Source organism: Podarcis pityusensis (genome assembly GCF_964106645.2).
Source record: "Podarcis pityusensis genome assembly, chromosome: 6".
Lineage (NCBI taxonomy): Eukaryota > Metazoa > Chordata > Lepidosauria > Squamata > Lacertidae > Podarcis > Podarcis pityusensis.
The window spans coordinates 4316305-4341457 of NC_138030.1; the positions used below are offsets into that span (position 1 = coordinate 4316305).

Here is a 25153-nt window from a genome sequence, read left to right on the forward strand (position 1 = left end):
GCAGTCCATGGGACTCTCAAGAGTCTCCTCCAGCACCATAATTCAAAAGCATCAGTTTTTGTCCATGGAGTTTTCTTGGCAGGGATACTGGAGTGGCTTGCCGGTTCCTCCTCCAGGTGGATCACGTTTGGTCAAAACTCTCCACTATGACCTGTCCATCTTGGATGCCCTGCTCGGCATAGTTCATAGCTTCTCTGAGTTATTCAAGCCCCTTCGTCACGGCAAGGCAGTGATCCATGAAGGGGTTCTCAAGGCTATTTACGGTAAAATTGAAGTAAGACATCAACTTGAAAACCGAGACCTTGCCCGCGTCTCCATCTAGTTGGCATTTGCTCTCACATGAGGTAGCATTGGCCGCAGACATGGATGGCTTTAAGAGAGAATTGGGACAAATTCACAGGGAAGAAAAGGGCTTTCAATCGCTACTAGCCACCACAGGCTTTGCTCTGTTTCCTTCGTGCAGAGGCTTCTGAATGCCAGTTGCTGGTGATATCGCCCTTGTTGGGGGGCTGCTCTGTGGTGGCCCCACCTGGGACTGCCCACACACCTTCCTCTCTGCTCAGTAGCTCCAGGAGGAGCAGCAGACAGAAAAGGGGGATTTTGCGCTCCCTCCTTGAGTCTTTTTGTCTGGCTGGGCAATGGGTGGAGGATAGAGAGGGTTGCACAAGCCTTTGTAGGATTGAGGCTACTGCACCCAAAGGGAAATGTTGCTTTGGTTACCCTGCCCATTTTTGCCTCTGGCCCTGCCCACCAATGACAATGAGGCCCCCGAAAGCTTGCCCAGGAGGCAGTTTGGCCCTCGGCCTGAATAAGGCCCCTGGACTTAAAAGATGCGCAGAATTGGCCAGAACTTGACCATTTTATGTTGCAAACTGCCCTGTGATGAAGTATAAATTATATATATCTATAGGGATATAGATATATATAATTAATGTAATAAGCTGATACATTAATTTATCAAACAATTTTAATAAATTGTATATACTTGGACGGAAATAAGACTTTAGCAGCCACGTGGGCCATGTGTGGAGAACCTTAATCCCCTCAGATGTTGCTGAACTACACTTCCCATCATCCCCTGCCATTAGTCTTCCTTGCTGGGGCTGATGGGAATTGAAGTCCAGCATCGACGTGCGGGGCCAAAGGTCCCCGGAGCCCCCGCCCCTTGGCTGCGTTGCCTAGCGCCAAGCTCCGCCCCCTCCCTCTAACGTCCGCTTCCGGTTGATCGGGGCGCAGGTCGAAGACAAGAAAGGCTCGAGCCCTAGAGATAGAAAAAGGGAAGAGCTGCGCGCGCAGCTTTGCTCTGTAAGCCTGCGGAGAGGCCATTTCTGAGGTAACCGAGGCCAGGAAAACGGGGGAGAGACCTGGAGGTATGGAAGAGAGGGAGCTCGGCCCTTATTCTGAATTTCTATTTTGGGGAGGGGCAGCGGGGTGAGCAGAAAGGGAAAAACGCCCTCCACAAAGATGGCGCCAGCGGTTTCCTCCCCGCGAGCCAATGGCAGTCGAGGGCCAGCGGGAGCGCTCCCCCGTCGCAGGGGAAGTGACGCGCCAGCCCGCGCGACTTCCCTTTCCTGTTCCTCCTTTTGCCCTTAGGCGCACGTGTGCGAAGCGGGGAAAGGAATGAGGGGCCGCCGGGAAAGACGGAAAGAGGTTAGTCCAGGTTCCCGGATCTTGGGGAGGTTGATTTCAATTTATTGTCTTAAATTTATTTCGTATAAACTGAAGGGCCGGGAAAGGGCGAAGGGAAAACCAGCTGGGCGGGATTGGGGCCGTCCCGCTTTGTCCTTGGCGCGGGGCCACCTCGCCAGACCACCAGCCCCCCCCCCCGACCCCTTCTTTTGCCTTGCTGCAAAGGGGCCACCGGGAGGAGGACCCACAAACCTCTTTCCGGATTTCTGTGTAAAGCACCACCAAAATCCGTTTCGGGGGCCTAATCCAGCCTTCCGGTTTAATCTGGCCCTGTGGCACTCTGTCTCTTGCGGTAAAACCCTAAAAAAAGCTCAACAACTTCAATCCTAAAAAAACTTCAACAACAGGCATAGGCAGACTCGGCCCTCCTGGTGTTTTTGGGACTACAACTCCCATCATCCCTAGCTCTCAGAACCAGTGGTCAGGGATGATGGAAGTTGTAGTCTCAAAAACATCGAGCAGGCATACACAAACTCGGCCCTCCTGATGTTTTGGGGATTACAACTCCCATCATCCCTAGCTAACAGGACTAGTGGTCAGGGATGATGGGAGTTGTAGTCACCCAAAACACCTGGAGGGCCAAGTTTGCCTATGCCTGCTCAAAACTTTAATCCTAAATAAAGTTTAACAACTTTGGGGTAAAATAATAATAAAAGAAGATCAACAAGCTCAATCCAAAAAAAATGTCAACATCTGCATGCTCACTTCATCAAATCCAGCCCTCTTTGAAAAAAGTTTGGGCACCCCTGGTGTAAAGGACCAGATGTGAGTGGGAGAGCAGCTTCCTGGTGCCCCGTGACCCCTGCAAAGGACGTCGGCTTGTGAATCATGGAATAGTAGAGTTGGAAGGGTCTTTGAGGGTCATCTAGTCCAGTGTTTTTCAACCTTTTTTGGGCAAAGGCACACTTGTTTCATGAAAAAAATCACGAGGCACACCACCATTAGAAAATGTTAAAAAAATTAACTCTGTGCCTATATTGACTATATATAAAGTAATTCTCTTGAATAGGAATCAAATAAACACAAATCAAATAAACACAAACACTTAACATCGGCGGTGGGATTCAAAAATTTTAGTAACCAGTTCCGACATTCAAGCATGGTTTAATATTTTTTTCTTTAATGGCAAACAAAAACGTTGCGGACCGTTCTCTGCTCAGCGGGGATCGATCCGCTGATCCCCGCTGAGCCGGCAGATGACAGCTCCGTCTCCGCACTGTGTGCGGAGAGGGAGATGTCAGAGCCCCGCTGCTCTCTATGGGGAATCGGTCCGCTCTCATCCGATCTGATCCCCACACAGGACAGATAGAAAATAGGGTGGACACAGTCCGGCGCCCGCCTAGTGGGCGAAAGTTTGACATTTTTTTTTATAAAAAAAAAAATCTTTCGAATTTTTCCCACGGCACACCAGGCAACATCTAATGTGCCGCGGAACAGTGGTTGAAAAACACTGATCTAGTCCAGCCGCCTGCCATGCAGGAAACTCCACTAAAGCATCCATGAAAGAAGGCCATCCAACCTCTGCTTTAAAATCTCCAAGAAAGGAGAGCCCACCACCTCTTGTGGGAGACCGTTCCACTGTCCAACAGCTCTTAATGGCAGAAAGTTCTTCCGTTTGTTTGGTCAAAATCTCCTTTCTTGTAACTTGAAGCAGTCCGTTACAACAATCGATACGGCTCCTGCCTCTCTCCTCCTCTCCACCAGGGACCTTGGTGCAGCCTCCAGCGCTAAAGTTGGGATGGTGCAGGATAAAAGCTATTTATTTCACATGTTTTTATTACATTTGACTAGTTACTTTTATCTTGCCCAGGGCAAACCAGTGACTTAAAAACAAACAGAAAGGTGTTAATTACCTTACAAACACAGTTCTGTTGTGCAATGAGGTTAATATGCTTCTTCTTATATTATTTGTGTAATTTCACACATGCAACTTGATTCTCTCTATCACAGAACTGGGAATAAGGTATATTTCTTTGGCATAAACGTTTTTAAAGAAATAAAAGGGTTTTCTGTTAGTAACCTCAGCTATCTTTCTAAGCACCGTGGTAATCCTCTGTATAGATGTTTAAAAACTAAACTGTCTTCATCTTTCTCAGGCTTGGAGTGCACAATGATGGGAGACCAGAGCAAGCTCCTGCGTGACACAGCAAATAAGAAAGATGTGTTTTGATCCTTATGCCTAAAGTGGGATGATCTGGAAGAGCGAGGTGAGAATTTGTACAATGCAACACAAGCTGGATTTGAATAAGGATCATTTAGCCTACAAAGTGTCCCAGAATTCAGAACATGCTCATTTTAGGATCTGCTTCCAGTTTGTCCTATTTTTCTTTTGCTTGTTGTGGTGACCAAAGCCTAATAGTACACAGCTGCTCCTCTTAGCAAGTGACTCTGCCTTCTGCAGCTGTGTCAAATTCATTGCCCGCCTTTTCTGTGGTGGGGAGTGGTCCAAGCAGCTGCCACAGCAACAATCTGCCGTCCATGGGCTTCAGAACCCTTTGTGGGCTCTGGGGACAGTTTTTCTGCAGACACTGGTGCCAGACTCTCCTGCCCCTCCAACCCTTTAGTGTTTGCCTCCCCTGACCCGACCCTCCCCCAAAAAGCCCCTGAGTGGAGCCGTGTTACTGGAGAGATTTGGGACGGTCTGGATCTCTGATTAGCTCATTCACACAAATGATTCTGGTGCAGTTGATTTGGAGCAGGCTCATACTCTAGGGATGCTGCTGGGTCCATCTCTGGACTTGGGTTATCTCATTGGCTAAGACTGTCTTGTATCTGTTTTGGTTGGTAAGATAGCTAGGTCAGTTTTTGGGCCAGGAGAGCCTGACCACTGTAACCCATTTGCTTGTTACCTCCGGGTTGGACAGTTTCTATTTTTTAAAAAAATTAATTCATTTTTCATTTTCGTTCATTACATACATCTCAAATGCTTAACGTTTACTATATATTCTTCCCTCCCTCCCCTCCAAGACTTCCCCCAATTGTGTTTCTGGCTTGTTCCTATTTTCACCCGGTTTACAATCTCTCAGCAGAAAAAGTTATTAATGACATAATATGAAACCTTAAAAGCATAAAAATAAAATTAAATACATCATCTTATTTCACTATCTTTCAAACATTTTCTGATGCTAATAATGTGGATGTTTATTTAAATCCTGCCATCAAGTCTATTGCCTTTCTTTGTTTCTGCAAATATAATATGAATGGTTCCCAATCTTTTAGTCTTTGTCATTTTTTTCCAGTTCTGCATAGTTCAACTACTTCTCTTGCCATTGTTCTTTAGTTCAGGTTGGGCAGTTTCATTGCGAGATGTAAACTGATTCAAACTGGATTTAAAGGAGGATCAAATTGGTTTATAAGGTTTCCCAAAGGGAGGTGATGAGTTGGTATCCTACAGGTACCATCTCATCAGAGGGCATATCTCTTTGGCATAAACCTTTCTTTTAACTTCATGATTAGTAATCTTAGCTGCCTGAGCACTGAGATCTCTTTATCTGTCTCTTTAAAATTTCCCTGTCTTCTTGTGCCCAGATTTCTCGTGTCTGGAATGCTGCCCTTTGGTTAACCTTCTGAAGGACCTTCATTTAGACACAAAGAATTCTAGAGTTGGAAGGGACCTTCATGATCATCCAGTCTAACCCCCTGCAGTACAGGAATATGCAGCTGTCCTATAACAGGGATCAAACCTGCAACCTTGGTATTATCAGCCCTACGCTCTAACCAAGTGAGCTATCCAGGATGACAATTTGATGGCAAATAGAGCAGAGCAGGAGGTGTGCTGGTGAGTAGAGCACTTGACTTCCAAGGTACTTCCTAGAGATGTGCAGGCCATGAAGAAAAAAAATGACAATGTCATCACCCCAATTTTGCTTCTTCCCACTAGGCCTTCCCTGGCTAAACACACAGCTGCCAGCACCATGGATATATACCAAATGCATGGTGATGCTTCTGCCTAAAGAGGAGGCTTTCTCTAGCAGTTGAGGTGAGAACCATGTGAGAACTGGTACAGTCCAGCAGTTAAACTGGATTTTATAGGAGGCTCAAACTGTGGCACGTGGGTGGCGCTGTGGGTTAAACCACAGAGCCTAGGACTTGCCGATCAAAAGGTTGGCGGTTTGAATCCCCGCAACTGGGTGAGCTCCTGTTGCTCAGTCCCTGCTTCTGCCAACCTAGCAGTTCGAAAGCACGCCAAAAGTGCAAATAGATAAATAGGTACTGCTACGGCAGGAAGGTAAACGGCGTTTCCGTGCGCTGCTCTGGTTCGCCAGAAGCGGCTTAGCCATGCTGGCCACATGACCTGGAAGCTGTACGCCGGCTACCTTGGCCAATAAAGCGAGATGAGCGCTGCAACCCCGGAGTCGGCTACGACTGGACCTAATGGTCAGGGGTCCCTTTACCTTTTACAAACTGATCTACATGGGGGATTGCTGTTGCAGATCATGCTTGTTTTAATGTCCCCTTCCAGTTTGTCCTGTTTTTGCTCTGCTCATTGAGGTAACCAGAGCTTTTTCGACCTACACAAATTCTCTTCTTCCTGGCTCAACCCATGAAGCTCTTTGCAGCTGTGTCAAATTCATTGCCCGCCTTTCCTGTGGCAGGGAGTGGTCCAAGCAGCTGCCACAGCAACAATCTGCCGTCCATGGGCTTCAGAACCCTTTGTGGGCTCTGAGGACAGTTTTTCTGCAGACACTGGTACCAGACTTTCCTGCCTCTCCGAATATGAGGGCATGCACCCACCCCCAGCTATAAATAACAATGTATTTATGTGTTTATATGTCACCTATCTGACTGGGTCGCCACAGCCACTCTGGGCAAATTCCAACAAATTAAAACATGTTTACTGATTCCACACTTTGAAATGTCATTGAGCGTTTGGCCTTTAAACACTGCAGATTTTATAAAAAGAATTTAAAATAAAATAAACACTGCAGATTTCGATTAGGAATTCCCCAAGGGACTGCTTTACTTTGCCTATCCCAGTCTTTTGAAACGGATGCGGAATGTACAGCATTAACATTTCTTTCTTTTTGTAATAGGTTCAGAAGATTTCATGTTTAGATTTGGAATTCTCAGTATTTCAAAGCTTCATGAAAGCACAGAACTGTTGAGTGAGTGAGCGATGCACGGCCTCTTATGAATATACCCTGCTGGCAAATAATCGTTTTCTTGTCAGACTACCTGCAAGGAAGAACAAAGTCAGAACACATCTGGCAGCTTTAATTGGATTTCAGCAGTCAGACTGGGGAGTGTGGCTTGTTCATATTTCCTCAACACCATCTCATTACAGTGGTACCTCTGGTTACGAATTTTCAGGTTGCGAACACTTTTAACCCGGAACTGAGTGTTCCTGCTTGTGAATTTATTTTGGCATGCGAACGAGGCCTCGGTAGGCCCAGCTGTGGCCCAGACCTAGGACCTGGCACCTACCGAGGCCTCTGCTACTGGATTCTGGCCACGGGAGGTCTCAGGGGGCCTTGCCGCGGCCCAGAGCTAGGCCTCCACTACTAGGCTCCGGCTGCAGGAGGCCCAGCAGGTTTCGCCCCAGCCCCAAACATTAGGTAAGGAACACTACCTAAGAGTGAAATCCAGCGGTGAACATAGTGAGCCTGGGCCAGAAAACACCAGCCCTTTACTGGCCCTTGCCCTGCCCCCCAAGCTGGTAGCAAGGTGGGTGGCACCTGGCCAGGTAAACCCACCCACCCTGTGGGAGGTGGGAGTTGAAAATTTTGCAAGGGATTTTGGGATTTGTTTATGTGAGTCTGCCTTGTGCCTTTGTCTCTGCCTTGCTCCTTCCTTTTGGGGGACTGCCTTCTTCCATTGTTTTGGGGATTGTGTGGAACCCAGTTCAGCTTCTTACTGATTGACTGGGGGGCTGCAGACATGGATAAAAGTAGCAAAGGCAAGAGAACCGTGATAACGGTGGAGGTAAAGAAGCAAATCATTTCCAAGCATGAAAGTGGGGTCCGTGTAAGTGATCTGGCAATGCAGTTTGGTATGGCCAAATCGACAATTTGTAGCATGTTAAAAAACAAGGATGCCATTAAGGGGGCCAGCGTTGCGAAGGGTGTTAAAACACTCAAGCAGCGAACACAGACGATGGAAGAAATGGAAAAATTGCTTTTAATATGGATAACCGAAAAGCAGTTGGCGGGCGAACGCATTACTGAGAGCATAATTTGCGAAAAAGCTTTACATTTGCATGCCCAACTCGTCGCTAACACTCCTGGCGCAAGTGCTGAGATTGAGAGTTTCAAGGCGAGCAGAGGGTGGTTTGAAAAATTTAAGAAGAGAAGTGGGATCCACGGTAAACATGCTGAAGCCGCCAGCGCCAACAAATTAGGTGCTGACCAATTTGTTTTGGAATTTAAAGATTACGTTGTGTCGCTGGGCTTCGTTCCCCAGCAAGTTTTCAACTGTCATGAGACAGGCCTCTTTTGGAAGAGAATGCCAAGGAATACGTACATCACAAAGGACGAGAAAGCGTTGCCAGGACACAAGCCCATGAAAGACAGGCTGACCCTTTTATTATGTGCGAATGCAAGTGGAGATTTCAAGTCGAAGCCTTTGCTAGTCTACCATTCTGAGAACCCCAGGATATTTAAGAAGAACAATGTCATAAAAAGCAAGTTGCATGTGATGTGGAGGGCAAACAGCAAAGCTCGGGTAACCAGGCAATTTTTTATCGAGTGGGTTCATGAAGTATTTGGGCCGAGCGTGAAAAAATACCTCCAGGACAAAAATCTTCCAATGAAGTGCCTGCTTCTTATGGATGATGCTCTAAGTGACCCTCCAGGCTTGCAGGACGAGTTGATGGAAGAGTTTGCGTTCATCAGTGTAAAGTTTTTGCCTCCCAACACAGCTTCTCTCATCCAGCCCATGGACCAGCAGGTCATATCTAATTTTAAGAAGCTTTACACCAAAGCAGTCTTCCAAAGGTGCTTTGAGGTGACCTCAGACACAGAGCTAACCCTGAAAGAGTTCTGGAAGAATCATTTTAATATCCTCCATTGCTTACATATGATAGACAAAGCATGGAGGGATGTGACTCAGAAAACTCTGCAGGCAGCATGGAAGAAATTGTGGCCAGATGTTGTCCCAGAACATGCAACAGAGGCTGTTGAAGAGGATGTGCCTCTTGTTGAGGATATTGTGTTTCTGGGAAATTCCATGGGCTTGGAGATGAGTGGTGCTGATGTGGAGGAGTTAGTGGAGGAGCACGGCGCTGAGCTCACCGCCGAAGAGCTTCAAAACATTCTGCTGGAGCAGCAAAAGGCGGCAGCTGAGGAAATGTCTTCGGAGGAGGAGGAGAGCAGAGAAAGTGTACCTACAGCAAAAATCAAAGAGATGTTTGCAAAATGGGCTGAAATGCAAGCTTTTGTTGAAAAATACCACCCTGATAAAGCTGCTGTAAGTCATGCCACAAACACTTTCAATGATTTCGCTATGTCTCACTTTAGACAAATCTTAAAACTTCGGCAAAAGTCTCAAGTGAAACTCTTTTGGTAAGGAAGAGATCTAGTGAGTCTGAACCAGGTAGCGGTGGTGTAGGTGGCAGTGGTGTAAAAAAAAAAGAGGAATGGCAGGAGAGGAATCACCGATTGTGAATCTTGAAGAAGACCCCAACCCCCCTATCCAAGCAATGACTATCATGAGTGTAGGTAAGAAAAAAACCACGTTTTCATTTTTAAAAAATCAGTACTGTTTTATTGATTTTACAGTACAGTACATTTTTATTGCTTTCATTTGATGGATCAGTGGTCTCATTAGATCAGGAGTCAGCAAAGTTTTTGTGGCTTGGGCCGGTTCACGGTCCTGTAGAAGCCGCGGTGGGCTGGAGTGCACGCACGCATGCACAAACACTATTTCCAGTGTTCCTTCTGGCACGGAGGAGGCGTGCGCAGCTTCCCATTGGCTGCAGGAGCTTCCTGCAGCCAATGGGAAGCTGGCCAGCATCACGGAAGGCGGTTTCCGCTCTGCTCTGTGCTGGTTTAGCACAGTGCACAGGAGTCGACCAAGTGGGCGGCGGGGGTCCATGGACCGGTTAAATGACCCCGCAGGTTGCCGACCCCTGCATTAGATAGTAAAACTCATGTTAACTTTTTGTTTTACAGGTTGTTTTGCATTGTCTGGAATGGATCAATCCATTTTCCATTACTTTCTGTGGGAAAGCACGCCTCGGGTTAAAAACGCTTCGGGTTAGGAACAGACTTCCAGAATGAATTAAGTTCGTAACCTGAGGTACCACCGTATTTCAAAATGGATATAGATATGACACGGAGAGAGGCAGATCAATAAGCACACACACGTTTGAGGCTTACATTTGTTAATGCATTAAAGTTGATAATTTAAAAATAAAAATTATTTCAGATTTCTTGCTGGGTTTTCATATTTTATTGTTTATTAACGAGGGGTTTATCAGAGTAGGCAGTGTGCTGCTTGATCCACCATTCGGCTGCGGTTGCAGACTTTTCCAAACACCTGAAAGAGGCGTTCCATCCACAGAGGGGGCTTTGTGTCAGCTGTTTTTGCCACTGCTCACTTCCCCATGTCTCATGAAAATCTGCTTTGGGAGGTTGGAGCAGCACAGAGGACAGTGCAAGAGGGGGAAGCATCTCTTTCCGTAAGTAGAAGCATCTGCTAAATCATGGTGCCTTCAGGGAACATAAGGAGCACCTCTTCCATCAGTGGAAGCTACGTTGGGACAGAAGTAATAGAAACATTTGGATCACTTGTGAAGTTCATTGGCTGATAATGTTAGAGGCGGTTTTTCTTCTGGTGGCAGACGACAGGACTACGAGACCAGTGTAAAAATTCAAACAAAGGTTTTATTACAGCTATACAAAAACAACAAACACAAAGCATGTGGGTGTTTTCTCTCTGCAGGAAAAATTCAAACTGTGACTTCTTTTCTTTTATACACATCATCAGTCTAGAAAACCACACCCAGAACTCACAGAAAAGGTTCTTAAACTTGCAATCATCTTTTCTGTTTCTTTGCAGAATGACTCCTAACAGATAACTGCTGTATATAACACACCTTACAGAATAACTTATTGAGGTATGCATAAGAATAAAAAAATGTCCCTAACAGCAAAACAGGAACCTGACTCAAAAGGCAAATTGTGTCTTTGGAACAGCAGCTGCCCCATAATGAGATCTAAGTGTTTCTGCAGACAGTGGCTAGACTTTGCCCGTCTTTGCAGTGTGGTGAATTGACTGCAGCACTGAAGTGGCGTCAGGGCACAAAGCTGGGCAGTGTGTATGGAGCTCCTGGGCTGCACGGGCAGGAAAAAAACCCCTCTCTCTTTCTCGGTGACGTTCAAATTTGCTCCAAGAATTTATGAGCAGGGCAAGGCATGAACTTCTTTGCAAAATACTTGCCAAGTGCATCAGTGTTGAAGGTGCAGTGCAGTCCAAACAAACCAAGGCTAAGCACAGTGAACCGGTCTAGGTTCAAAATGTGATCCAGAGGCAAACTCTGCAAAAGTCCAACAGTCAATGTTGCAGGGAGTTCAGGGAAGGGTGCTAGACTCAGGAGCCAAAAATCTGTTTCCAGCATTTGTAAGGCTCAAGAAGTAGATCCTATCTGCTTCCTAGATCACAGCTGCTGGTAATAAAGGGAGTTTCTGGGCTTTCTTAAGTGGAGACCCCTTTCACAAAAGTCACACATTGACTATGGGTCCATAGATGCATGTCATGTCTTGCTTCAGCCTGGACCCAGACCATTTGGCACCAGTGTTTCTGAAGATGGGTTGCTCCACAGCTGGCGGGTTTCTTCAGCAGGTCTCTCTAGGCCAGCCCCTTAAGAAGATCCTCGACCTTGGCTCCAGAGGATCCTACCAACAACTTAAGGGCCTAGACCTATGGAGTGTTTGATTCATCCTCCAAGGGGTCTGTGTTGGTTCTCAGCCTTGTGGGGCAATCTTCTCCAGCTCACCAGAAAAGGACGCTGTAGTGTCACCTAACTCTGTGCTCTGTGGCTGGCTATCAGATTCTTTTCAACAGCACTTTCCATAGTTATTTGAGCAATAGTCAACATGGTTATGTGTTTGTGGGTGCTAGACATCCTAAATTCTTGGGTCTAGTAAGTGTTAGAATTTAATCAAGCCAAACCTTAAAATATAAGCCAGGCCACTCTCCTGACCAGGAAATCGCCTGGGGTGATGGGCCATTAGGAGGACAAAAGGAATGTGATGAGCCCTCAGATTAGAGTGAGTTAGAAGAACCAAAGCCAGGGTTTGTGACCTGGAGGGAAAAGGTTGCACTCTGGTAGATGCGGCTAGCTGGAGAAAGGCTCAGAGATCTGGCTGATGCCTGTCTGAATTAGCTTGGCATGTTAATGCTGTGAGCTCCTCCAACATAGGCTCAAGTCATATATATGTGTAAGTAAACCCCCTATAATAAAGGCACTGTAGTATCTACTGTCTCTACCTCATTTCCAAAATAAAACACCAACCCCAGGTAAGTGCCTAGAACCACTGGAATCTTGCAGTGCTCTGAAGGGGGGGTGCATGCAACAATATTCTGTCAAGTTAAGTTGAAAAGCTGCATATTCACATCCTATTTTGTCTTTCCTGTAACCAATTTTTTTTTTTTTTGCCTTGCCTTGCAGATCCCTCTTCCCCAAGTTTCATTTATGTATAATGTGCTGTTGAGCTCCCTGTAACATCACACTTACAAATTGTCACAAACAGAAATGCATTCAATAGCTTTCCACTAACATAGCTCTTTTTAAGTTTGCAAACTGATTTCAGCTGCTTCTTGTGTGTTGGTTACAACCTTCTCATCCGCTGCAGCAAATAAAGGCCTGGTGTTTTCATTCACTCCCATAATGTTTGTTAGGGGTTTCTCTTGCGATGCTGTTTTCTCAGGAAAAGACATAGGAGCAAGAAAGCAGCTATGACCTTATTTACGATAAATCCAATCCAGAAAGCAGAACTGGAGAATAGATGTCCTTCGCCTGTTAAGAAAGAACGGCAGATCAGCTCTTGTTTGTTATTCACAATTATAGGTTTCTTTTCCAGGAAACATTTTAAAAAAACCCTCCCTCCCAGCACCAACACTGCTTGGGATGCAAAAACTGAAATAAAATAATATTCATTGGAACCCTACAAAAAGTACTTTGGAGAAAGGAGCCCCTTTATTCTGGGATTGTGGGGCTATCAAAAGGGTGATGATTAATTGCACGTTTATTCAAAATCCAGTGAAAACTACTGTATTTTTTGCTCTATAAGACACACTTTTCCCCTCCTAAAAAGTAAGGGAAAATGTGTGTGTGTGCCTTATGGAGCGAATGCAGGCGGGAGGCTCTGCTCAGCGCTGCCTTTAAAGAGCCGCGTGGAACGTGTGTGCGGGTCTTGGGGGCTTTTCCCCGAGGAGGGAAAATGGAAATGGAAGCTATTTATCTGCCCTTTTCCCCTCCTCTCTTCTTTGCTCAGTCATTCCATTTCCCACTCTTTGAATCTTCCTTTCAAAACAACCTTGCCTGTTTTGAGAAATCTTCACAGATTTAGGAACCGGAGCGCAATCATTTGATCTCTTTGCTGTTCCTCCATACTCCAAACACTTCTCATTTGCACAGCCCTGGTTTCTCTCCCTGACTATTACCGTTCTTGATGAATAACAGTAAAATGCTCAGATTTTAGTTTACGTGACCGCTGCCAATACTGACTTCCCAGTGATAATGAAAACAGCTACATTGTAATGGAATGTCTATCCTTTCCCCATTCTCTTCATTATATACCGTGGCTCGCTTTAAAGCAGCAAAGCGGGCAGGAGCCAGCCGCTTTGTTGTTTTAAACAGTTTAGTACAACATTTGAGTCAGAATTCCCCCCCCCCTTGTTTTCCTGCTCTAAAAACTAGGTGCGTCTTATGGTCAGGTGCGTCTTGTGGGGCGAAAAATACGGTAGATTTCCATGTTGGCACTTTGCGATAAATAAGTGGGCTTTGGGTTGCAGTTTGGGCACTCGGTCTCTAAAAGGTTCGCCATCACTGCCCTAGATAATCCCACTGTCCTCCAGGGGATGATCCTGACCAATTGGGGAAGCGTGACAAGTCTTTAATTCACTTTAAAGTTCACACCTAAAGATATGGCCTGTGCTCATATTCTTCCTGCAAAATCATGACGGTCTGGAGGCCCCCAATCAGGTCCACCGTGGTACGGCTGGCTGGTGGCAGGGAGAGCTGATACATTTATTTGAACCCCAAATCCAAGCAAAGCCAAAGAGGGTAGAGGAGGAAAAGTCTGCAGTGTTGCAGCTATAGGACAATAAGGTCAGAAAAGCAGCATGTGGGCAGACAAGGGCATCTTCTGCGTGGAGGCGAGCTGCTAGTTCTAGCAGGCAAAAGAGGCCGCGGTTGTGTTGCTCTTCACAGTTTTGAAAGTTGGCATGAAGTGTTAGGAACTGGCAGGCTTTCTTATCTGATTTCTCCGCTGATGGTCCTCTATGGAAAGATTCTACTTACATGTGTTATTCTTAATTGCCGTGCTAGCGCAGGGGTCGCCAGTGTGATCTCTGTGGGAGCCAGTGTGCCCACCAGTAGAATTGTAGAGTTGGAAGGGAGCCCCAAGGTCAATCTAGTCCAGCCCCCTGCAATGCAGGAATCTCAGCTAAAGCATCCCTGACAGATGGCCATCCAACCTCTGCTTAAAAACCTCCAAGGAAGGAGAGTCCACCACCTCTCAAGGAAGTCCATTCCACTAAACAGCTCTTACTGTCAGAAAGTTCTTCCTGATTTCAGTCAGAATCTCCTTTCTTGTAACTTGAAGCCATTGGTTTGAATCCTACCCTCCGGAGCAAGAGAGAACAAGCTTGCGCTCTCTTCCATGTGACAGCCCTTGTGTCAGGTGTGCGTGCAGGAGCCAGGCCCTGTGACCAATAGGACTCTGCAGGACTGGGGCCTTCCTAAGTTTGTTCTGAAGAGGCAAGGTGAGGCAGATTGGTAACTCACAGCACCTGGTGGCAAGAGCCGGGAATGGTTATAAGGTCAGCATTTCCCTTCAGCTTTTTGCCACAGCAACACCTTTCCTGCCTTGCTGCGTTTGGCTTCTTGCTTCCTGATCCTCTGACCCTTGAATTCTTGACTCCTTGCTTTTTGATCCTTGGGCCCTTGGCTTCGTGACTCCTGGCTCTCTGACCCTCGGACTCTGGGCTTCCTGACCCCTGGCTTCTGGACCCCCGTTCCTGCTCCCACCCCACCATCTTGCCCCCGGTCCTGACGTCCCCTGCTGGGACTTCGATCGCCCGTGAACCGACCGTGACAGAATCTCCTTTCTAGTAACTTGAAGCCATTGGTTTGAGTCCTACCCTTCGGAGCAAGAGAGAACAAGTTTGCTCCATCATTCATGTGACAGCCCTTGAGATCTTTGAAGGTGGCTATCGCATCTCCTCTCAGTCTCCTCTTTTCCAGGCTAAACATTCCCAGCTCCCTCAACCGTTCCTCATAAGGCTTGTTTTCCAGACCCTTGGCCATCTCAATCGCCCTTCTCTGCATACCTTCCAGCTTGTCAACATCTTTAAATTGTGGTGCCCAGAATTGGACACAGTACAGTGGAACCTCGGGTTACGTGCTGTCGTCCTTACAAACGCGTCGGGTAATGAGCTCCACTAACCCAGAAGTAGGTCTCCTGGTAACGAACTTTGCCCTGGGATGCAAGCAGAAGTCACGCACCAGCGGCACGACAGCAGCGGGAGGCCCCGTTTGTGAAAGCTTGCCTCAGGTTAAGAACAGTTTGGGGTTAAGAACGGGCCTCCAGAATGAATTAAGTTCATAATCGGATGTACCACTGTATTCCAGGTGTGGTCTGATCAAGGCTGAATAGAGTGGTACTGCAACTTTCCTGATATGCAGATGACACAACCTTGATGGCAGAAAGTGAGGAGGAATTAAAGAACCTTTTAATGAGGGTGAAAGAGGAGAGCACAAAATATGGTCTGAAGCTCAACATCAAAAAAACAAAGATCATGGCCACTGGTCCCATCACCTCCTGGCAAATAGAAGGGGAAGAAATGGAGGCAGTGAGAGATTTTACTTTCTTGGGCTCCATGATCACTGCAGATGGTGACAGCAGCCACAAAATTAAAAGATGCCTACTTCTTGGGAGAAACGCAATGACAAGCCTAGACAGCATCTTAAAAAGCAGAGACATCACCTTACCCACAAAGGTCCGTATAGTTAAAGCTATGGTTTTCCCAGTATGATGTATGCAAGTGTGAGCTGGACCATGAAGAAGGCTGATCGCCAAAGAATGGATGCTTTTGAATTCTGGTGCTGGAAGAGACTCTTGAGAGTCCCATGGACTTCAAGAAGATCAAACCTATCCATTCTGAAGGAAATCAGCCCTGAGTGCTCACTGGAAGGACAGATCCTGAAGCTGAGACTCCAATACTTTGGACACCTCAGGAGAAGACAAGACTCCCTGGAAAAGACCCTGATGTTGGAAAAGATGGAGGGCACAAGGAGAAGGGGACGACAGAGGACGAGATGGTGGGACAGTGTTCTCGAAGCTACCAGCATGAGTTTGACCAAACTGCGGGAGGCAGTGGAAGACAGGAGTGCCTGGCGTGCTCTGGTCCAGGGGGTCACGAAGAGTCAGACACAACTAAACAACTAAACAACAACAACACTATACTTCTATTGATGCAGCCCAGAACAGCAGCAACTCTCATGGCACCTGCAAAAGTCCTCAGTAAATATCCACAATGCACGAAAGATGGTTTGCTGAAACCTTTCCATCTCCCTCTCCTTCAGATATAAGACGGGAGAAGGGCTGAAGCGCTGGCCATGTGCTTGGAGAGACTTGGTGTGCTGCTGCAGGTGGTTGCCGTTCGCCAATGGGACTGCACAGAGCTCTCCGTCAACACTCCGCGGAAATTGGGATTGTGCCAAAAAAGTTGCCTATGGAGACGGTTGCCTTGGCGACATGTTACTTTGCTGGAAAGTGTTGGTGTTGGCAACAGAAGACACTTTCCATGAACCCTTGTGTTCACCATGAGTCACTTACATTGGGCAACCTTCAAGGAGTTTCCACAGAGAAGGAGCCACCACACACTTTGCTTTCAGAAGGTCACAAGTTCGGCAGTGGTGACTGGTGCCCTTTTGGATTGGTGGCGTGGAAGGCAGGGGCACCAGGGCCAATGATGGACAGAGCCAACTCATTCTCTTCCCCTCTGAGTTCAACCAACGGGCAATGCTGAGCTTAAGAAGGAGGAAGCTGAGAGACAAGGCCAAACCCTGCATTGGTTGTAAGGAAAAAGGTAAACAGATAGTGGCTGGCTGAGCTCAGCTCAGATTCAGGGGTGGTCTGAAAGTGCCGCATTCTTCCCAATAGACCAGCCTCCACTGGCTCAGTTCAAGCATAAGAGCATCTCTAGTAGCCAGCTTAAAGCCAAAACCTGGAAAGTCCCCACAAGTCAGATGTCACAGGCCAGTCAGTAATCACCCAGTTCAAAGTTGGAGTTGACTTTTTACCAGCTAAAACAGGACCTCCATAGACCTGGCTGAGTGTCAGAGCAGTGTATTCCAAGTGGCCTTTCTCCTTTAAAATTAGTTGCTGAGACTGAAAGTCTCTGCTTCCCTACAGTTGTCTAAGTTCTCTCCAGGGCTTTTTCTAAGCAATCAGAGACTGCGCCAGCATGCAAAGAACCACCCTTTTCATGCCTCTTCTGGTTCTGGGGAACAAGTGAAAAGGGGAGCTTGTCACAGCAGAAGGAAGAGACAGCTTCTTCAACAGCTGGACTCATCTCTGTCTCTTGGCTTCAATTCCCTTCTGCTTCAGCTTCTGCCTCTGATTCTGGCCTCCTCTCCACCACAGACACCTGGCTTGAGAGCAGTACATGTGAAAAGGATCTAGGAGTCTTGGTTGACCACAAACTTGACATGAGCCAACAGTGTGACGCGGCAGCTAAAAAAGCCAATGCAATTCTGGGCTGCATCAATAGGAGTATAGCATCTAGATCAAGGGAAGTAATAGTGCCACTGTATTCTGCTCTGGTCAGACCTCACCTGGAGTACTGTGTCCACTTCTGGGCAGCACAGTTCAAGAAGGACACTGACAAACTGGAACGTGTCCAGAGGAGGGCAACCAAAATGGTCAAAGGCCTGGAAACAATGCCTTATGAGGAACGGCTAAGGGAGCTGGGCATGTTTAGCCTGGAGAAGAGGAGGTTAAGGGGTGATATGATAGCCATGTTCAAATATATAAAAGGATGTCACATAGAGGAGGGAGAAAGGTTGTTTTCTGCTGCTCCAGAGAAGCGGACACGGAGCAATGGATCCAAACTACAAGAAAGAAGATTCCACCTAAACATTAGGAGGAACTTCCTGACAGTAAGAGCTGTTCGACAGTGGAATTTGCTGCCAAGGAGTGTGGTGGAGTCTCCTTCTTTGGAGGTCTTTAAGCAGAGGCTTGACAACCATATGTCAGGAGTGCTCTGATGATGTTTCCTGCTTGGCAGGGGGTTGGACTCGATGGCCCTTGTGGTCTCTTCCAACTCTATGATTCTATGACTCTCCCAGCTCACTAAGCCCTGTTACCTCTTCAGCTTCTGACACTTCCCCTTCTCTGTCTTCTCCCTTTGACATTGTCCCACCACCAATCCTTGGACTCTGAGTCTTCTTCCCTTGTTGGTTCCCCAGCTGGTTCCTCCCACCATTCCTCTGTGCCCAACCAGTCCATGACATCAGAAAGACAAAGTAGCTTCGTTCCAAAGCAATCTGCAATTTGGGGGAAGGCCCCAAGCCACACTGGAAGAGTACATGTGTTGCATTAAGATGGTCCCAGGTTGTATATATGGGGTTTTAAATGGTTTTAATTTTGGTTCCTCTGTTTTGTTTTTGTTGGGTTGGGGTTGGTTAAATGTAGATTGGGGTTGGTGGTTATTTTAATTTGGGTATAACTGTAAACATTATTATTATCATTATTAGCCCCAAGATGTGGTGAGGACCACTGGCTTAGATGATTTTAAAAGGGGAGAAGACAAATTGAGGGAAGTGGAGATAGCTACGTGGGTCCATGTTTAGGGAAGCTTTTAATGTTTGGTGTATTACGGTATTGCAATATTTTGTTGAAAGCTGCCCAGAGTGGCTGGGGAAGCCCAGCCAGATGGGCGGGTTATAAATAATAAATTATTATGATGATGATGTCAAGAGGAAGCACGCCACAGAATACCAGCAGCTAGGAAGCATCAACAGGAGAGGACTATTAGCCACCTTGCTCTGCCAGTATGTGTCTCAAAAGCATCTGTTCTGCACTGTGGGGGAAAGGGAATGGGACTAAATCAGCCTTTGCCAACGTGGTGCCCTCCAGATGTTTTGGACTACAACTCCCATCAGCCCTGGCCAGCACAGTTTGGCTGCCTGCGGCTGGTGGGAGTTGCACTCCAGAGCACCTTCTTTGAAGGTGAAGGATGGAGGAGATGAACATTTGATACAATACAGCAGGGCTCTTCTTACTAATGTCTTTGTTACTGGCGGTCCAGTAGCAGGACTGGGAAGCCATGGAGATCTTCAGCGTCACTAGGCAATGCTGAGCAAGCTATTGGTTTGATTTGGTAGAAAGCAGCCTTCACATATATCCAGATACTTCTGGGGGAAATGGGGTTCAGGCTTACCTGGTTCAGATGTGCTGCTTAAGACTTTTAGCACCACAGATTTGCTAATGGGCGGCTGGGAGTTGTGCACAACCCGGCAAGTGAACACAGAAGAGCTGTTCCGCTTAGTTGCTGTCACTTCCAGGGAACTCCGAAGGGAGAAGGTCCCATCCTGATTCAGGATTTCGAAAACTGGCGCCTCCAGCGGGGTTTCCTCCCGGTCCTTCAGCCAGTTAAAAAGGATGTATCTGGGATAAAAGCCTTCCACGTAGCAGGTGACTGTCACAGTGTCATTCACCTGGACAGGTGAGGGAGGGTCCATTTTCAGCCACACTTTGGGCGGAACTGAGCAGACAAAGCCAATTGTTAAAATGTGGACTTTTTGTGCTCTGAGCTTTTAAGGAAAGATCAATATTAATTAATTAATTAATTCATAGGACTTATATCCCAAAGCGATGTTCATATAATTTTTTTTAAAAATGCAGTAACTAGCAATGACTTCAATCTGAAAAGTTACAACACAAATGGAAAAAGGGAAGGGAAGAAGAAATCAACCAAAGTTGCGTCACCAGAGTCTCCTTTTGACTGACAGGGTGCTGACGGGGATGGAAACAGACAGCTTATAGTTGTAAAAATAAGCCTTGCTGGTCCCTTGAGAAATAGCCTGGTGACCCCACCTTCCCTGAGGTATCCTCCTGGGGGAGAATTGCAGAATCGGTCCCTTCCAAACTACAATTCTATGATTTTATGTGCTCGCTGTGGGTTACACCAGAGTCTAGGACTTGCTGTTCAGAAGGTCGGCGGTTCGAATCCCCGTGACGGGGTGAGCTCCCGTTGCTTGGTTCCTGCTCCTGCCAACCTAGCAGTTCGAAAGCACGTCAAAGTGCAAGTAGATAAATAAGTACCGCTCTGGCGGGAAGGTAAACGGCATTTCTGTGTGCTGCTCTGGTTTGCCAGAAGCGGCTTAGTCATGCTGGCCACATGACCCGGAAGCTGTACGCTGGCTCCCTCAGCCAGTAAAGCGAGATGAGCGCTGCAACCCCTGAGTCAGTCACGACTGGACCTAATGGTTAGGAGTCCCTTTACCTTTATATGTGTAAATAAAGACCCAACAGTCCCTGCTGATCTTCATTCGAAGGAAATGAAATTCTGGAAAAACACAGGAAGGCAGCCCTGGAGGCTCTCACTGCTTGGAGATAATGTTCTTCCCCACCCATGTTAAGAACAATTTGTCAGTCACTTACCAACCACAGAAACCACACTGCCTTTCCCCTTCCGCTTCATTCCAAAGATTTCCTTCATACAATAATAGGTCCCAGCATCCTGGAGTTCTATGTTGAGGATGAGGATGGAGAAGTCTGTTTGCGAGTCAGGATGGAGTCTTCTCACCCGGGAATCGGTTCCTGTGTCAAGAGCTTGGGACTCCTTGTACCATTTCACGGTAGTGTGGACAATTGCCCGGGTCAGTTGGCAGTGCAGGGTGATGCTCTCTCCAGGGGATGCAGATAGAAATTTCGGTTCCTGCTTGACCTTTACAAGGGTGGCACCTGAAAGAACATCATAGAGTTCTGGTTCCTCTCCAGATTCTGCTTCTACCACCCCTGTTTGATTGAAAACATTTTAATCACTCTGGAGCCAGCCTTTGACCTCCAGTTCAAAACCATGCAAGAACAACCCCAACCCCACTCTTTTTGGGAGAAGAAAAGGACCACTGGTATGAAGTTTACGGCATGCAATGTCTTAAAAGAGAATTTAATGAAAATGATTTATAGGTGGTACATAACACCAGTCAAGCTTGCAAAAATTTATCATTTGCCCGATAACAAATGTTGGAAATGTAATGAAACTGAAGGTACATTCTTTCACCTTTGGTGGACATGCCCAAAGATTAAGGCATTATGGGATATGATCTATAATGAAATTAAAAAGGTATTTAAATATACCTTCCTGAAGAAACCAGAGGCCTTTCTCCTGGGCATGGTCATCCAATTGGTGATGAAGAAGGATAGAACTTTCTTTATGTATGCTACAACAGCAGCAAGAATACTTATCGCAAAGTATTGGAAGACACAAGATTTACCCACCCGGGAAGAATGGCAGATGAAGCTGATGGACTACATGGAACTGGCGGAAATGACTGGCAGAATCCGAGACCAGGGAGAAGAGTTGGTGGAAGAAGATTGGAAAAAATTTAAAGTGTATTTACAAAAACATTGCAAAATTAATGTTAGAAAGATGTTGGAATGAAGCTATATGGTTTTAACAGAAATGTAATAAAGATTTAAGTAAAAGTTGATTGATAATGGGTAAAAATGGAAAAATTAAAGGTTAGACTGTTAAGATAAATTATAGAATAAAAATTGAGAAAAATGGAAAAAATTTGCTGAAATAGTTAACTGAACTAGAATACAAAAAGGGAGGTGTGAGGAGGTCGATGAAACAGGTAAATGAAAGGTAAAGATAAGGAATATTGGATGTGTTTTTGCATGTCTTTTGTTTTTAAATGTTTTTGTTTTTTTGTTTTTATTGTTGTGCTGTATTGTTTTCTTTTTTAATCTGGTTTTTATTTTCTTTTGATGTAATGTATTGTAATGTTTTACTGTTTTCTTTTTTTCACTTTTTCTGTAATTGTTAAACTTTTAATAAATATCTTAAGAAAAGAAAAGAAAAGAAAAGAAAAGAAAAGGCTGAGGAGTAAACCCTACAAAAATCCAGAGTCGAATCCCTAAGGTGGTTGGATGGCTCCTTGTCCGCCTCATTTCAGCAACTCCTTTAGCCAAGCTGGAGCCAAACGCCTTGCTCTGCTTTCCTTTGGACCACATCAGTGAGGCCAAGAGGGTCTTGTCATCTGGGCAGCCTAGGACCTCTATACACACTGCCCAGGCTTGCACCCCGGGGAGGTCACTTGGGTGCTGCTAGTGCAGCAGAAATAACTGTGGGGATACATCCATAGCAATCACCAGAGGACAAATGACCGCTGGGAGGAGCGCAGAGAAGAAACGTCCTGGTGCATCTGCGTCGGCGCAACCGGACGCCTTCATCTGCCCCAGCTGCAACAAAACATGTCTCTCCCCTATTGGTCTCTATGGGCACAGGAGGTGGTGCAAACTTCCAACAGTTTGGCTTCGCCCTTAAAGGCACACTCCTCCACTGTCTCCCAAGACAGATAGATGCCAATGGTTTTCAGGGGCATGCTCCCTCACCGGTCACCAGCAACTAATGTATTGAAAGAATTATTTGTTGACGGCCACCAACTTTGCAGGCTTTTAAAGAGGGTTAGACAATTTCTTGCAGGATAAGACGACCAGTGGCTACTAGCCCTGATGTCCTTTCCTCCATTCTTGGAGGCACATGTCTGAATACCAGTTGCTGGAACCTGCAGGAGGGGAGAGGGTCTTGTGTTCGAATCCTGCTTGCAGGCTCTTTCCCCCTAAGCATCTGGCCGGCTGCTGTGAGAACAGGATGCTGGACTAGATGGGTCACTGGTCTGATCCAGTAGGCTGTTTTATAATAATAATATAATAATAATTTATTATTTATACCCCGCCCATCTGGCTGAGTTTCCCCAGCCACTCTGGGCGGCTTCCAATCGAGTGTTAAAAACAATACAGCATCAGACATTAAAAACTTCCCTAAACAGGGCCGCCTTCAGTTGTCTTTTAAAAGTAAAATAGTTGTTTATTGCCTTGACGTCTGGTGGGAGGGGGTTCCACAGGGCAGGCGCCACTACCTCTGCCTGGTTCCCTGTAACCTCACTTCTCGCAGCAAGGGAACCGCCAGAAGGCCCTCGGAGCTGGACCTCAGTGTCTGGGCTGAACGATGGGGGTGGAGACGCTCCTTCAGGTATACAGGACAGAGGTCGTTTAGGGCTTTAAAGGTCAGCACCAACACTTTGAATTGTGCTCGGAAACGTACTGGGAGCCAATGAAGATCTCTCAGGACCAGTGTTATGTGGTGTTGGCGGCCACTCCCAGTCACCAGTCTAACTGCCGCATTCTGGATTAGTTGTAGTTTCCGGGTCACCTTCAAAGGCAGCCCCACGTAGAGAGCATTGCAGTAGTCCAAGCAGGAGATAACCAGAGCATGCACCACTCTGGGGAGACAGTCTGTGGGCAGGTAGGGTCTCAGTCTGCATACCAGATGGAGCTGATAAACAGCCGCCCTGGAACACAGAATTGACCTTGACCTCCATGGACAGCTGTGTGTCCAAAATGACTCCCAGGCTGCGAACCTGGTCCTTCAGGGGCACAGTTACCCCATTCAGGACCAGGGAGTCCCCCATACCCATCCGCCCCTTGTCCCCCCAAAACAGTACTTCTGTCTTGTCAGGATTCAACCTCAATGCACATGTGTTAATGTAGTCAACATGACCAGTAGCCCTTGAGAAATTGCTCCTTCTAGCATCTACCCCTATGGAGGCCCTAATTGCCACCCTCTGAGTCTCAGGTCCTAATCTTCTGGAGACCCGGTGGCAACTCTATCAATAAACTATTGAACCCAACTCTGGAAGGATCAGTAATGAACCACAATGAAGAGACCTGAAAGGTCCTCTTCATCTGGGTTTCTACTGCACGCAAGCAGCGTGAAGCCACAAATCACTTCCCTCCCTAGAGAGCGTGTTTCACTAAGCTCAGAAAGCAGGTCCTAGTCGATTTAACGGCATTTACGAGTTTGTTTGTTCCAGACTCACCAGGGGTTTGCAGGAAGAGGTGGAGCTGTAGGAAGAGACGGATCAGCCACAGCGAAGAGTTGAAAGCAGCCATCAAAGTGGCAGGAAAACCCACATTCCCGTCTGCGTTGTGTCTTGGGAACTCTTGTTTCAGTTGCAGAAGAAAGGCTTTTCTTTTCTTTTGGCTGTGACACTTCCTTCTGCAATTAATAGAAGCCAGTTCCACTTCCCCAAATTTGGAAAGCCTATTTTGCTTTCAGGCTCCCCTGCACAGAATGATATCCACACACCCACATACTAGGGGCTGCAACGCCTGCTTGCCTCACTTGCCAACTCCACTGTTGGACTGTAAACAACAAAAACAACAAACATGAAGTCATTTTACAAAAAAAAAGTCTCAATAATAATTAATTTACCCTGTTGTAAATAAAAAATGCCCTTTTCCCTTATGGGGTATCCAAGAGCCCATATAGAGTCCTTACATAGGTTCCGTATTGGTAGGAGAAAATAACAGAGGCCAACCAGAGAATATTGAGAAACAAAGCAGCTAGTAAGCTTGATCTTTATTGATCTGTTGCAACAGGGTGCTCCCCTCACATGCAGGAAAGGAGGAGGACCTAGAAAAATGGTGTGCAAGGCCTTATAAAGACTTTTGAAATTCCCATCCTGTAGATCAAGACCACCCCCAGAAACATCATACATACATCACAGAAGGGGTGTAACCTAAGACCATCCCTCAGATACATCATACCTACATCACAGAAAAAGGCGGTCTAAACAGAAATTTGCATGTTGTTTTTCTCTTGTCCTTGTTTATCTCCTGTCTGGCAGGTTACTTGATTGGATTGCCTGGGGCCAGGTCACAGGCTCACACCCTATTCAAACACAGACATACCCTTAAGACAGGATTTGTGAAGGAAAAGACAATGGAGAGGCTTTTCCACTTTGACCTTGCAGAGAAAACATTTGCTCAGTTTAGGAATCAAAATGGCTTCAGGTCGGTCTTCCTGGGCTGATCTATGTACTGTGTACTGTAGCCTTATGAGGCTTTGCCCTCGGGTGGGAAAAATATTGCGCCTGGGAAAGGGAAGTGGGAGTAAACAGACACTCAAGGAATAGTTCGGAGAAAAGGCTTTTATTTCTACCATCCATGAACTGGTAGAAGGAGCAAGTGTGATAAGTCACAAAAAGCATGCACGAAGTTCA

At 46.5% G+C, this 25153-nt stretch overlaps 2 protein-coding genes across 7 annotated transcripts; one reads left to right on the forward strand and one right to left on the reverse strand.

The window, feature by feature from the left end:
* The first annotated feature begins 1191 nt into the window (after positions 1–1191).
* Positions 1192–10057, forward strand: LOC308480038 (tigger transposable element-derived protein 1-like). 4 transcript variants are annotated; one of them, XM_081011274.1, is made up of 5 exons: positions 1192–1333; positions 3786–3896; positions 5218–5467; positions 5570–5679; positions 6723–10057. In XM_081011274.1, the coding sequence occupies exon 5, from the start codon at positions 7567–7569 to the stop codon at positions 9190–9192; it is 1626 nt and encodes a 541-aa protein (XP_080867400.1). In that variant the 5' UTR covers positions 1192–1333; positions 3786–3896; positions 5218–5467; positions 5570–5679; positions 6723–7566; the 3' UTR covers positions 9193–10057. The 4 variants fall into 4 exon arrangements, with proteins under 4 accessions (XP_080867400.1, XP_080867398.1, XP_080867399.1 ...); XM_081011272.1 differs by lacking the exon at positions 1192–1333 and adding an exon at positions 1518–1650; XM_081011273.1 differs by lacking the exon at positions 1192–1333 and adding an exon at positions 1518–1650 and having other exon boundaries at positions 5570–5668.
* Positions 10058–10493: 436 nt separating this feature from the next.
* LOC308480156 (immunoglobulin kappa light chain-like) lies at positions 10494–24953 on the reverse strand. 3 transcript variants are annotated; one of them, XM_081011555.1, is made up of 5 exons: positions 24843–24953; positions 23969–24147; positions 20523–20879; positions 19300–19623; positions 10494–12646 (listed from the first exon to the last, which is right to left on the reverse strand). In XM_081011555.1, exons 2-5 carry the CDS (start codon positions 24039–24041, stop codon positions 12525–12527), a joined length of 876 nt encoding a protein of 291 aa, XP_080867681.1. In that variant the 5' UTR covers positions 24042–24147; positions 24843–24953; the 3' UTR covers positions 10494–12524. The 3 variants fall into 3 exon arrangements, with proteins under 3 accessions (XP_080867681.1, XP_080867683.1, XP_080867682.1); XM_081011557.1 differs by lacking the exon at positions 24843–24953 and having other exon boundaries at positions 20523–20825; positions 23969–24227; XM_081011556.1 differs by lacking the exons at positions 10494–12646; positions 24843–24953 and having other exon boundaries at positions 19095–19623; positions 23969–24313.
* Positions 24954–25153: the final 200 nt, after the last annotated feature.

Excerpts from the sequence above, each read along its gene's own strand:
- LOC308480038 (XM_081011274.1), top strand. The coding sequence starts at position 7,567 with ATGGATAAAAGTAGCAAAGGCAAGAGAACCGTGATAACGGTGGAGGTA.
- LOC308480156 (XM_081011555.1), bottom strand. The coding sequence starts at position 24,041 with ATGGCTGCTTTCAACTCTTCGCTGTGGCTGATCCGTCTCTTCCTACAG. Across the intron at positions 20,880-23,968 it reads CCTCTTCCTGCAAACCCCTG|GGGTGGTAGAAGCAGAATCT; the intron begins GTGAGTCTGGAA and ends TCAATCAAACAG. Across the intron at positions 19,624-20,522 it reads CAGTGTGGTTTCTGTGGTTG|TTCCGCCCAAAGTGTGGCTG; the intron begins GTAAGTGACTGA and ends TTGTCTGCTCAG.